This window comes from Vitis vinifera, chromosome 14 (genome assembly GCF_030704535.1).
Source record: "Vitis vinifera cultivar Pinot Noir 40024 chromosome 14, ASM3070453v1".
NCBI lineage: Eukaryota > Viridiplantae > Streptophyta > Magnoliopsida > Vitales > Vitaceae > Vitis > Vitis vinifera.
This window is the reverse complement of record NC_081818.1, coordinates 28,742,524-28,754,864: the sequence shown is the minus strand read 5'-3', so window position 1 is coordinate 28,754,864 and position 12,341 is coordinate 28,742,524. Positions and strand designations below refer to the sequence as shown.

The following is a 12,341-nucleotide window of genomic DNA, read 5'->3' as shown; positions in this document are numbered from 1 at the left end:
TATGAAGTAACATAAAAATAGGTTTAAAGTAACATAAAAAATAATTTATTGATTTAATATCTATTTTTATTTTCTTTTTATTTTTTATCTTTATTTTATTCTATCAATTTTTCCCTTAATTTTTTCAAACCAAATATAACCTTTAAGTTATTTTTGAAAATTAGTATATTTCAAATTCCAATCCTAATACATTTAAGATTTCTAAGTCATTTTTGTGTCGTGAAATAACATTTTACTTTACTAATTTTAAAAGACTATTGATGATGTTTATTTTTTGGTTGAATAAAATAAATAAAAATAAGTAAAAAAATCTCAACATTTATTACGAATAATAAAATGATTATCAATGATTAATAATAATTATCTTGTTTTATGATTTTATTTTTAAATTAATGTTATAGTAAATATACATTTTTTAAAATAAATATAAATATTATTTTAGGATTCCAAAATGAAATTTATGCTCTATTTGATCTCAATAAACTTGAGGGAAACAATAAATAAAAATGAAATATAGGATTTTTTTTTTTTTTAAGAAAAAAGTAAGAAAATACAGGATTAAATTTAAGTAAAATTTTCTCTTCTATTTCTTAAAATTTATTTATCTTTCTTTCAATTTCAAAAAAATAAAAATAAATATATGATCTTTTAAGGGGGAAAAAAACACCTAGGTTTTTAAAGTGAGCCATGCTCACTTTTATATATTTTTTTTTCTCAATTTTTATTTCAAATTCATAAATGCTATTTTCAAATTAGTAATCATCCCCTACAGTTATTATTATTTCACTATTTATTGGCTATGTAGGATGTAACCAAACAAGTTAAAAAAACAAACAAACAAAAATAATAATAAAATAATTTATCTAAAAATAAGAAATAAAAATAAACACAAATAAAACAAAACAAACTAATTTTTATTTTATAAAAATATCTCATTAGTATATTATACATTCCGAGTCAAAACCATATCCTAAAATTTTGAGGTATTGTTTGATAACTATTTTTTAAAACAATTATGAACAATATTTTTTTATAATAGTTTTTAACTTATTTTCTAATGTTTAGTAGAATAAACAACTTTGAACACTTCTAAGTAAAAACATGTATTCACCCATGATATTTGATTTTTTGATTTGTTTAATAATATTTTTTTCAAAACATTATTAAACATGGTTCTCGATCATTTTTTTTAAATAAAATTTTATTTAAAAATTCAAATAAAATTTATTTATTTATTTTTTATATGTATAATGTAAAAAGTTTTCAAAATATTATCCATGTTTTTAGTCTTATGCAATAAAAACTGCAAATATATAAAATTTGTTTTAAAAATAATAATATGTTTTGAGAAATTTAAGTTAAAAAAACAATTTTTAATATATTTTTGCAAAAAAAAAAAAAAAAAAACTATTTTTAATAATAGTTTGCAAACAGACTTTAATAAGAAGGCTAGTACAACTTCCATCCAACCCAAAATATTGAAAACAAAATCAAAAAATATTTTCACCCAAATTGAAATTAAAGAATGAAAAAATTACTTATATTGTTTCACATTCATGAGATCCTTCAACAAGGAGCCAGAGGGAGCCTTGGTTAAATATAACTAGAAATGTCAAGTAGATGCAAGGTCAAGTTGTTTATGTAGTCCATTTAAATACATCTAAGAAAGGACAAGATTTCAAGCAAACAGTACATGTTAGGTAGCAAGGAGTATGCTCTATTATGACTTGTGAGTATTAGGAGCAATGTTATTTATGTGAAACTTCATTTTTTTATTAAGCTTTTGAAAGTTTTCAATCTTGTAAGAAAATTGCATATTATTCCATTATATATATATATATATATATATATATACAAAATCATTTCAAAAAATTTACCATGGAGTGAAAATTCATTAATCGGAGAAGAAGATTTGCATGTTTATTATCATATGTATGAAATATCTTAATATATTATTTACATTAGATTTTGAAGTTTGTGAATTAGTTTTATTTGTCACGGTCGAGTTACTTGGTCCTAATATTTGATCGGTGATTGTGAAAAAATAATAGGAGTTGGAAGAGGCAGCGACCCTTAAAAGATTTTTTTTTAAAAAAAATGGAATGATTGACGAATTTGCTCGTATTATAGATGTTAAATCTTATGTTTTAGAGTTTTGTTTTAAAAATAGTGCAATTGTAACGAAGATGTGTGTAAAAGTGCTTTTAGCACTTGTTTAAAAAAACCTTTTCATGAACAATCAATTTGTTTTTTTATGCAAATAAAAAAATATTTTTAGTGCCATCAAAACATGATTTTTAAAACTTTTATTAAATGTCTAATTTTAATAAAATTTATTTTTAAATGTTATCAAGTACTTCTAATCCTTAGAAAACCACTTCACTAATTACAATCTTCACCATTGAGTTAAGTAAATTGAATTATACATCGAGTTGGATAAGACAAATCCGATTAAACATTAGGTCGAGTTTGGATTTTATGCAAATAAACTAATATTTAGGTTGAACTCAAATTGGATTAAACCCCTAATTATATGTATAGATTTTTTTATTATTATTTTTCAAGTCATGAGGGACATGCAGTCTTATTTTACCAATGTTAGATAGGTGAAGTGTCTTAAATCAATTCAGTAACGCTGAAGTTGAAGGCTCAAGTTGAAGAAGAAAGGGACTTTTGGTACCAACAGACGATAATATATAGGTAAAAATCCCTTTCTCAGTGTCTATATGGATGTGACTCTCTATGTAAACTACTTTGTTCATTCTTATCAAAAACAGGTTATGCACTTTTTGACACTTTCTCTACTGTTCTTAATTGGTTTTGAGGTTTCCCCATGTTCAAAAAGAAGCCTAAATTAATATGAAATCCTGCCTCTAACAATCTGATGCCCAGCCATAACATTTTCCTTTACAATATGGTTGATGATTAATAGGGGAGCCCTCTTGTTTCAAATTTCAAGTCAAGAAAAAACAATAAGACAGAAAAAATACATAGTAAAGGTTGAAAAGTGAGTTCCATTTTAGAGTTGTGAGCTGAGTGGAATGGCAATATAGCCGGATTCTTGATAAATATACAACAATTGGAAAAAATAATTTTTAAAATACCATAGATTGGAAAATAATTCCAATTCTACGACACTTTTTAACACGTAGGATAACACGTAGGATGAACCCATTTCCCCAGCCAGTTTTCTTCTTTTCTTCTCTGCTTCAAAAATCATTTTGTCCTCTGTCCCAAAACCCATTTTCCCGCATGCCAATCACAGAGTGGAGATCCTTGCCTCAATACTAATAGGAAGGAAGTGAAGTGTAGATCTGAGAGACCATTGCCCCCGATTTTTTCTGTAAAAGTTTTCATTTTTTTTTTATGGTTTGGCTTGTTGTGATTCTGTTTGGCTGCCAAGAAAGTGTGGAAAAGTTGAAAAAAATTAAAGTTTTCGTTTTTTTTTAACAATGAAATCGAGTATGATAAAAATTATGGAGAAAGTTTTAATTTTTTTATGGTTCGGCTTGTTGTGATTCTGTTTGGTTGCCAAGAAAGTGTGGGAAAGTTGAGAATTTTGTTTCCATTTTTTTTCCGCCGGTTTCGACACAATATTCGTCAGTCCAATTTTTTTTTATATAAAAAAACATAAGATTGTATTTGGTAATTTGATCATGATTTGTGAGGAAAGGTTGTGTTTTTCAGCCTGGCTCAAAAATTGTGGATTTAGGGTTTGTGAAATTTAAATCCAATGGCACAAAAGCAAAGAGACCTGTAGAACATCTCCAGAAAGCACAAGGAGCAAAAAAACAAAGGCATTTTTTTTTTTTTTTCATTGGGGGTTTTGCATTCTTGAAATTTAAATCCAATGGCACAAAAGCAAAGAGACCCGTAGAACATCTTCAGTATGAAAATTGTGGAAAGTGTCTCTTGAAGAGACACTTTCAGTATAAACCTAATTTTTTAAAAATTATGAAAGACGTCTAAGTATAATTCCATTTTTTTTGGGAATTGTGGAAGGTGTCTATTCAAGAGACATCTTCAGCATAAATTCGAAATTTTCCATTATTTGAATGGAAATTGTGAAAAGTGTCTTTTGAAGAGACACTTTCAGTATAAACCCAATTTTTAAAAAATTATGAAAGACGTCTAAGTATAATTCCATTTTTTTAGGAATTGTGAAAGGTGTTTCTTCAAGAGACACCTTCAGCATAAATTTGAAATTTTCCTGTGTTTGAATGAAAATTGTGGAAAGTCTCTTCAAATTTTTTTTTTAAATTGTGGAAGATGTCAAGAGTCACCTTTCACAATTCCCAAAAAATAGAATTATATTGAAGCTGTCTCTTGAAGAGACACCTTCCATAATTTTTTAAAAATTAGGTTTATACTGAATGTGTCTCTTTAAGAGACACTTTTAGTATAAATCCAATTTTTTGGAATTGTAGAAGGTGTCTTTTGAAGAGACACCTTTAGTATATATAGATTGGAATTTGTGGAATTGTGGAAAGTGTTTCTTCGAGTGACACCTTTTGTATAAATTAAAATTTTTAAGAATTGTAGAAGTTGTCTCTTCAAGCGACATCTTTAGCTTCAAAATTACGAGACATTCAAATTTGTCAAATTGTGGAAGGTGTATCTTGAAGAGACACCTTTAATGCATGTTAGATTTTTTGCCACGTGGAAAGTATCTTTTCAAGAGACACCTTTAATATAAATCAAAATTTCTGGAATTGTAGAAGGTGTCTCTTGAAGAGACACCTTTAACTTAAATTCACTTCTTCCATGATTTTAAAATTTGTGAAAGGTGTCTCTTCAAAAGATACCTTCCACGTGGCCAAAACTGCGTAGATCTATCAATATTTTCTCAACTACCATTTTAAAAAAATTATTTTTTAAAACTGCTACAGAAGTTAAAAAAGCCCCTATATAGCCCATATGCCAAAACACCAAAAAGGCAAAATTTCAATCATTGAATTGAGAGCAACTTGAGTTTTGGGGCCTTTTCTTTTCTGTAGCCCATAGTATTTGGGCTTGGGCTTGGTCTTGGCTTTTTATTAAGAGGCCTATGTGGAATTTGGGCATTAGCTTGCTCACAGTCCATCAAAAGGATCTTTCACATACTGAATCCTGAAATCAATCAATGGAGTCTAATACTGTCGAAATAAGACGCATATTCTTATTGTTCCATACATGGACCAAGACACATGTCATTACGCCTCCACTTGGTCATTGACCAGACATGGGCTGTGGGGCATTGCAGAAATTCATGTTTTCACCATTATAATCTCAGTGGATAGTGACAGCCAGTAAAGCAATACACAAATTCGTGTGTCTGGTAAGAAACTAGTGTGATGAGCAATCATGGAACTTGAAAGGTGGCGAGGCCTTATTACCTTGGATGAATGCCTGAGATCAAGAAGTTTGTCTGTCGTACAAACCTAAACTCCCTCGAATTGACTTGTGCACCTTATCTTTTGTTGAAAATATCTATTTTTTTTTTCTTTAATGGGGATGACGAAGGAATTGGTTCTTTTATACACACCCATCAGTAACATTAAAAAAGAAAAAAGAAAAAACTCAAATCAGAATAAAAAATTATTTAATTTTTTATTTTTTTTATTTTTCTCTTTTTCTACCATGTAAAAAATAAAGAGTATTTTTTTGGAGCAAGATAGAAACTGTTTAAATAATCAAAATGGGTCAGGCTGATTACCATCCCAACTCTTTTGGATGACATGAAAACACAAAGATCCTTACAATTGCACCTCGATTTATCCCCATTTGTTAAGACTTGAGAGTAGGGTGATTCTTTCCAACAAGAAAAAGACAAAGACGAACCATCTTTGCGGGACAACACAAAGATCCTTAAAATTTCACCTCGATTTATCCCCATTTGTTAAGACTAGAGAGTAGGGTGATTCTTTCCAACAAGAGAGAGACAAAGACGAACCATCTTTGCGGGGCCTCGAATCTCCGTATGGATGATATTGGAGTACCTCCCATATTACCTGTAAAATATCTAAGTTTCAATTTGCCATGATTGCATTTCATATTGGAGTTGGTTGTGTGCTGAACCCCAACATAAGAATCGACTTTTTATTTTTGTTTTTGGCGGGTGGTGCTGCAATCTCATATCAGATTCCATCCTTTGTCTCTATTCACAAACATTCCAAATGTTAATAATTGTTCAAGTTTGGACAATGACACAAAAATTGAAATTAATTTTTGGATAGCTGTTGTTCTATACAGCAACCACGTAGCATTATTATTATTATTAATATTTACTAAGAAAGAGGCACAACATAATGGAAGACGAGGGTCGACTTCTGATTGGAGAAACAAATATCTTAGTTTTTGGTATGCAGAGATTGTTGGGCCTCCATGAATATGTCTTATGATGGCAAACAAAAGCCTATTTCATCGCAAAGGCATCTTATCTTCGCCCTCTAGTTGACCATGTTGGAGGTGTTGGGCCTCCTTTGGAGGTTCACTAGCGAGTAGTACGCACCACTGGGGCCTTTTCCTAACAAGGATGAGTGGGTCCCTTTCTCCACCACTTTTCCTTTATCCAAAACCGCTATGAGATCACAATTCTGTATGGTACTCAGCCTGTGGGCCACCACCACACTCGTCCGCCCCACCATCACGCGCTCCAGAGCATCCTGCACCACCTTCTCTGATTGGCTATCCAGTGCGCTCGTAGCTTCGTCAAGCAACAGCACCGCCGGGTTTTTTAGTATGGCGCGGGCTATAGCGACACGCTGCTTCTGCCCACCGGAGAGTTGTACTCCTCTGTCACCACACCACGTATCATAGCCATTTTTTAGTCCCGCAATGAAATCGTGAGCGTTGGCTGCCCTTGCGGCTTCGATGATTTCTGATTCGTCGATTTTATCAGATGCGCCGTAAGCAATGTTTTCTCTTATGGTGCCTGCGAACAGTGTGGGCTCTTGACTCACTAGTGCGATGTGTTTCCTTAGTACTCTAAGGTGATAGGACCTTATATCTTTACCGTCGATTTTGACGCTTCCTTGGAGTGGGTCGTAGAATCTTTCTATTAATCCAATGATAGTTGACTTGCCAGACCCACTCTGTCCTACAAGTGCCGTTGATTTTCCGGCGTCTATATTGATTGAGAAGCTTTTAAACACAAGTACATCAGGTCTAGCCGGGTAAGCAAAGTCCACATCACGAATTTCAACTCGACCAATTATTTTTTCGGGTTGGTGACCATCGGGATCTTCGGGTTCTATTCGTGTGTAGCGGTCAAGGACTGCGAAAACCGAACCAACCGCGTCCGACCCTTTGGCGAGATCACTGGTCATGCTTCCGGCATCGGCAATGACACGGCCGGTGCTTACTAAGATCATGAATGTCTCAAACAATGCTTTTGATGAAATATAGCCTTGTGAGATTAACTTACCCCCATACCAAAAATCCAGAGCCCAAGTACATGTCATGAGGCTTTGGGAGGTTCCGAGTCCGATCCCAGCGAACCATGATTGACGGATACTTTCCCGTAGGGGACCTTCCTGTGCGGCCTCAAGCATTTTCAGGATTCGGGCTTGGGATGAAAAGGCTGTGATGATTCGGAGATTAGAGACTGCTTCAGCGGCAAGCTTGCTGCTTTCTTCTTGGGCCTTGATACCCTTAGCGGACATGCTTTTGAGAAGCACCCGTCTTGTGTAGTAGCAGACTATAATCAGCGGTTGAACCGCTATCATCACCACAGCAAGTCTCCACGCAATGACCAGACCCATTGTGCAGGCGATGATCACAGCTGAGAAGGTTTGGACAAGAAGCGCCATTCGATCACCCACTAATGATCTCACCTGCCGAAAAAAATCACAAATAAACATAACTAGATGCCCACGTAATGAATGTTGTTAATGTTGTTGGTCATGCCTCTAGGGCCATAGGGTGACCCAATCCTGAAGCTGGATTGAGTCTGCCCATAGCCTCAGAGACTCTTTTAATCATTGAACATAATCAATGATCAAACTATCTTAATTAATTTATCAGTGATTAGCGTGTTCCAATAGTTTAAGCTAAAAACAAGTCACCATCTAGCCAGGCTACTAGTTCATTGCAAACTAAACATGATTGGTATATAAAGAATAACAATTAAAAAAAATATGAATACAAAAGACATAACGTCACACATGACCTTATCGTGGACATTCCCAGCCATAAATTTACAAAAATTTTAAGCTTTAAAAAAATGAAGGTGACTATGCCTTTGAACCAAAGTTAGCACCTTGGATACGGCGACAACTTGATATTGTTTTCAGTCTACTTAAAAGTCTGGCAAAAGATACATTTTCTTAAGCATAGAGGCATAGGTAAAACAAGATGGGTGGTAATATAATATACCTAATAATTTTTCATAAATTAAGAGGTCCAAAGGTGGGTTATATTTCCTTCAATCATTGCATGTCCGGCATCTATTAAAGTTTATCATTCACAGTTCTAATAATTTGGCTAAAAAAAACACAAAAAGGGCAAAAGTGACGTCAATTTTGAGTTTTTTAATAATTATTTTTTATAAATTTCAAATAATGAACTTACCACATTGGCATCTTTGGCGAGCCTAGAGCAAATGGCACCAGTGGAGTTCTGGTCTTGGTCAAACCACCCTACTTCAAAAGTCAGAATCTTTGAAAACATCCTCTCTCTCACCCGCTTGGTCAGGTACTCTCCCATGGCTGCAAAATTGTAATGTTGGCTGATATTTACCAGGAAGGAGAACACAGCCAATCCAACAAAACAAAGCGCATATGTTCTGGTTTTTTTTTTGATTTCATCATGTTCAGGGAAGAAATAAACCGATATCATCGATCCCATTGCGAATGCATACACTGGTTGAACGGCACCAAACAAGACTGCACTCAAACATCCCATGCTAGCTTGCTTCCACTCAGGAAGGTTCATTGCCAGCAGTCTCCGGAAAGACGGCACCGGAAAGTCTTGCTCCGCCGCAGTGAATACTTCTCCGGCGGGCCGGCTTGGTGCGTTTGAGTTGGCGGAACTCGAGCGGCTGACAAGAGAGAGCCTGCGGCTGCTGGTGCTGTGGAGATCCATGCTGGTTGAGATCGCGGCGGTTGAGGAGATCGGGAGTGAAGGGGCCTCCGACTTCTCGGTTTGCTGGAGGCGGACGAGGGAAGTGTAGAGTCCGTCGTCGTTCTGGATGAGGTCGTCGTGAGAGCCGGTCTCCATGATCTGGCCATTCTGGACGACAGTGATGATGTCCGCGTTGCGGATGGTGGAGAGGCGGTGGGCGATGATGATGGTGGTGCGGCCAACGGCCGCATTGTCTAGGGCTTCTTGGACGACTCGCTCCGACTCGGAGTCTAACGCGCTGGTTGCCTCGTCGAGGAGGAGGATTTGTGGGGCTTTGATGATGGCGCGTGCAATGGCGATTCTCTGTTTTTGGCCTCCAGACATTTGAACTCCTCTCTCCCCCACCTGCACACGTTTATTATCTTTTAATTATTACTTTACTTCAAATTTCCAATAATGATAATAATAAATTCCAAAAAACATTTTTAATATTTGCTTGAACCTAAATTTTGAGGGAGGATGGGCATGAGTGGATCACTTCACAGATCATGAAATCTATATAATGTTAATTTTAATTATGAACTAAATTTTGTTATAATGAGTGGTTCTCCATGAAAGTTAGGGAAAATGTCCACATTGATTTGCTTAATAAATAATAAATTTATAGTATACTATACGTGTATATAAAGAATTGAAGTGCGTAGGCTTAATATGATGTATTTTAAAACGTATTCATTAGATGATAGAGTCCGGTAAAAAGTGATTTACAAGATGCACGAAAACCAAAGTTGCTAGCTAAAGAAGAAAAAGGACAAAAAAAAAAAAAAGGAAAAGAAAAAGGAGGGAGGAGATGGTGAGGGAAGCGACAAGGAAAGTAGAACGAACCTGGGTATCATACCCTTGAGGCAACTGACAAATGAAATTATGAGCATTAGAAGCTTTGGCAGCAGCAACTACCTCCTCCATTACAGCGTCCTCTTTTCCGAAAAGTATGTTCTCTTTAATGGTGGTTGCAAAAAGTGCTGGTTCTTGGCTCACTAAGCCCATCTGTGACCTCACCCACTTGAGCTGTAGCTTATCAATGGCCACCCCATCAAGAAGAATCTCCCCACCAAGTGGGTCATAAAACCTCTGCAACAGAGATATCGCTGTGGACTTTCCGGACCCGCTGCCTCCGACCAATGCCACTGTTTTCCCCGCCGGGATCTTCAGATTGAAGTCTTTAAAAATTATGCTCTCCGGCCGTGATGGGTACGCGAATTCTACGTGTCTGAATTCCACTTCCCCAGATACGTTTTCTAGGATTTGGCCCTCCATGTTGTCTGAATCGATCTTTGGGACTCTTTTTATCATCTCCATTATTCGCTCTCCGGCTGAGCATGCTTCCGAGAAGTACTTCAGGTTGGATAATCCGGCACCCAGTGATCTGACAATTGAGAATAACAGAAATTATTAGCTTTTTTTTTCTTGAGCGAAAAGCAGAAGATGGGAGTGAAACAGAGAATGTGTTTGGTGTGTGATGACGGGTTTTGAAGAGTATAACGAAAATTCATGGATGGTGGCTGGTAAAGAAGAACAGAGGATATGGGCACCCCAATCTGGAAAAGTTAACGTATTTTCCGAATAATATTGCGAAAATAAAAAAATACCCAGGTTGAAGAATAAAAATAAATGGAAAAAAAAAAGGAAGAAGAAGAAAGATTATTACAGTCCACCGACAGCGATGGCAGCCCCTACGACGAAAACAGTTCCTCCACGAGCTCCGTGATACATGACCATTCTGCTACCGTACCAACTCATGAAAGACCATATGGCAAAAACGATACCGTTGCTGCCAATGGCCAAGCCCTTGGCCAAACCCTGGCGCAGACCCAATTTCACAGAGCCTTGGAGAGCTGCAGAGAAATCAGACCGGGTTTTGCTCTCTCCAACAAAGGAGTAAACGGTTCTGATGGAAGAGATGGCCTGCTCTGCTATGGTACCAGCCTTATTGTACTCTTCCCTGATCGTCCTCGCCAGGCCCATCAGTGTCCGTCCGTACATCAACCCAGGAATCACAAGAACAACGACAAAGGGAAAGCCCACAATAGCTAGCCTCCACAGCATAGCGAAGGCCGCTATGTAGCTTCCTAAGAAAGTCGCAGCGTTCATCAAGAAGTTTGGGACCTGCAGAGATGAATTCATTCCAGTGAGATTGGAAAAAAAAAAAACAACAACAAAATCATGAACATGTGACACACAGCAGCATTGAAAGAACCAACCTTTTCGCTAAGAACATCTTGAATCACGAGACTATCGTTGGAGACGCTGGTGATGACCTCTGCTGTGCTGGTCACATGCAAATCGAAATAGCCCACGTCCTGCCTCAGCACTGCTTTCAGATATCTAGCCCTCATCCTTGTGGCTTGTCTCTCTGCTGTTCTTGACCAGCAATAACCCTCTGAAAATCAAAACAAAACGAGCAAAGTCCAATATTCAATCTCTGACTCAACCTTGGAAAAAACACAAAAAAGGAAAAACAAAATCAAAGTAAAACCCACCTAGGAAACAAGCAACCCATGACCCACAAGCAATGTACAGCAAAGTCACTGCATTCTGTCACCCAAAACCCCAAATCCCGGTTAGCTTAATTATACATACACCCCTGTGTATACATAAATCGAGAAAGAGAAAGAGAAAGAGAAAAACAAAGGACCTTGTTGATTTTATCAACGAAGGCATCAGCAGCAGAAGTTGAGGAACTGCCGATATTATTCATAATCTCGCTGGTCACATACAAAACCACCGGCATGGAAAACCCATCACCCAGAGCTCCGAGGAACCCGAAAGCCATCAACCACAAATCTGCAGCGTCGGCATGCATGAAAATGGACCGTACAGAGCCATTGCTCTTCTTCCTCCCACCCATCTCCCCCCCCACACACAACAAACAACAGTGGAGATTCTCAACAAACCACCACCCTCTTGGGTGCTCGATCTTTTCTACTTTCTACCGTTTGCTTGCTTCCAAAAAACGTTTTTGTCCTTTTCAAATACTAGTGCGAGAAGAAGTGAATGGGAGCGATGGGTATATATAATAGAAATGGGGAGTGAGAATTGTATTTGTTGTTGTACAAAGTGGTTAGAATACTGATTTCATGTGTATTTTTCGTCTTTAATCTCCTTGAACATGTGCTTCGCATAGATCATGGTTGACTTTAATATCTAATACAAATTTCGTCAGTAATGACGCCGTTTTGGGTTCATGGGTCCCACTCCTCCGCCTCTCTGTTTTTTCTATTTTAAGAAATATTTCCCCC

At 36.3% G+C, this 12,341-nt stretch overlaps 1 protein-coding gene across 3 annotated transcripts; it reads right to left on the bottom strand.

Annotated features, from left to right (window-relative positions):
- Positions 1–6,194: 6,194 nt before the first annotated feature.
- Positions 6,195–12,084, bottom strand: LOC100854950 (ABC transporter B family member 15). 3 transcript variants are annotated; one of them, XM_003633790.4, is made up of 7 exons: positions 11,738–12,084; positions 11,583–11,637; positions 11,304–11,482; positions 10,751–11,208; positions 9,928–10,468; positions 8,551–9,447; positions 6,195–7,814 (listed from the first exon to the last, which is right to left on the bottom strand). In XM_003633790.4, exons 1-7 carry the CDS (start codon positions 11,948–11,950, stop codon positions 6,429–6,431), a joined length of 3,729 nt encoding a protein of 1,242 aa, XP_003633838.1. In that variant the 5' UTR covers positions 11,951–12,084; the 3' UTR covers positions 6,195–6,428. The 3 variants fall into 3 exon arrangements, with proteins under 3 accessions (XP_003633838.1, XP_019080921.1, XP_019080922.1); XM_019225376.2 differs by having other exon boundaries at positions 11,304–11,480; positions 11,583–11,630; positions 11,738–11,828; XM_019225377.2 differs by lacking the exon at positions 11,738–12,084 and having other exon boundaries at positions 11,304–11,480; positions 11,583–11,642.
- Between the last annotated feature and the right edge of the window lie 257 nt (positions 12,085–12,341).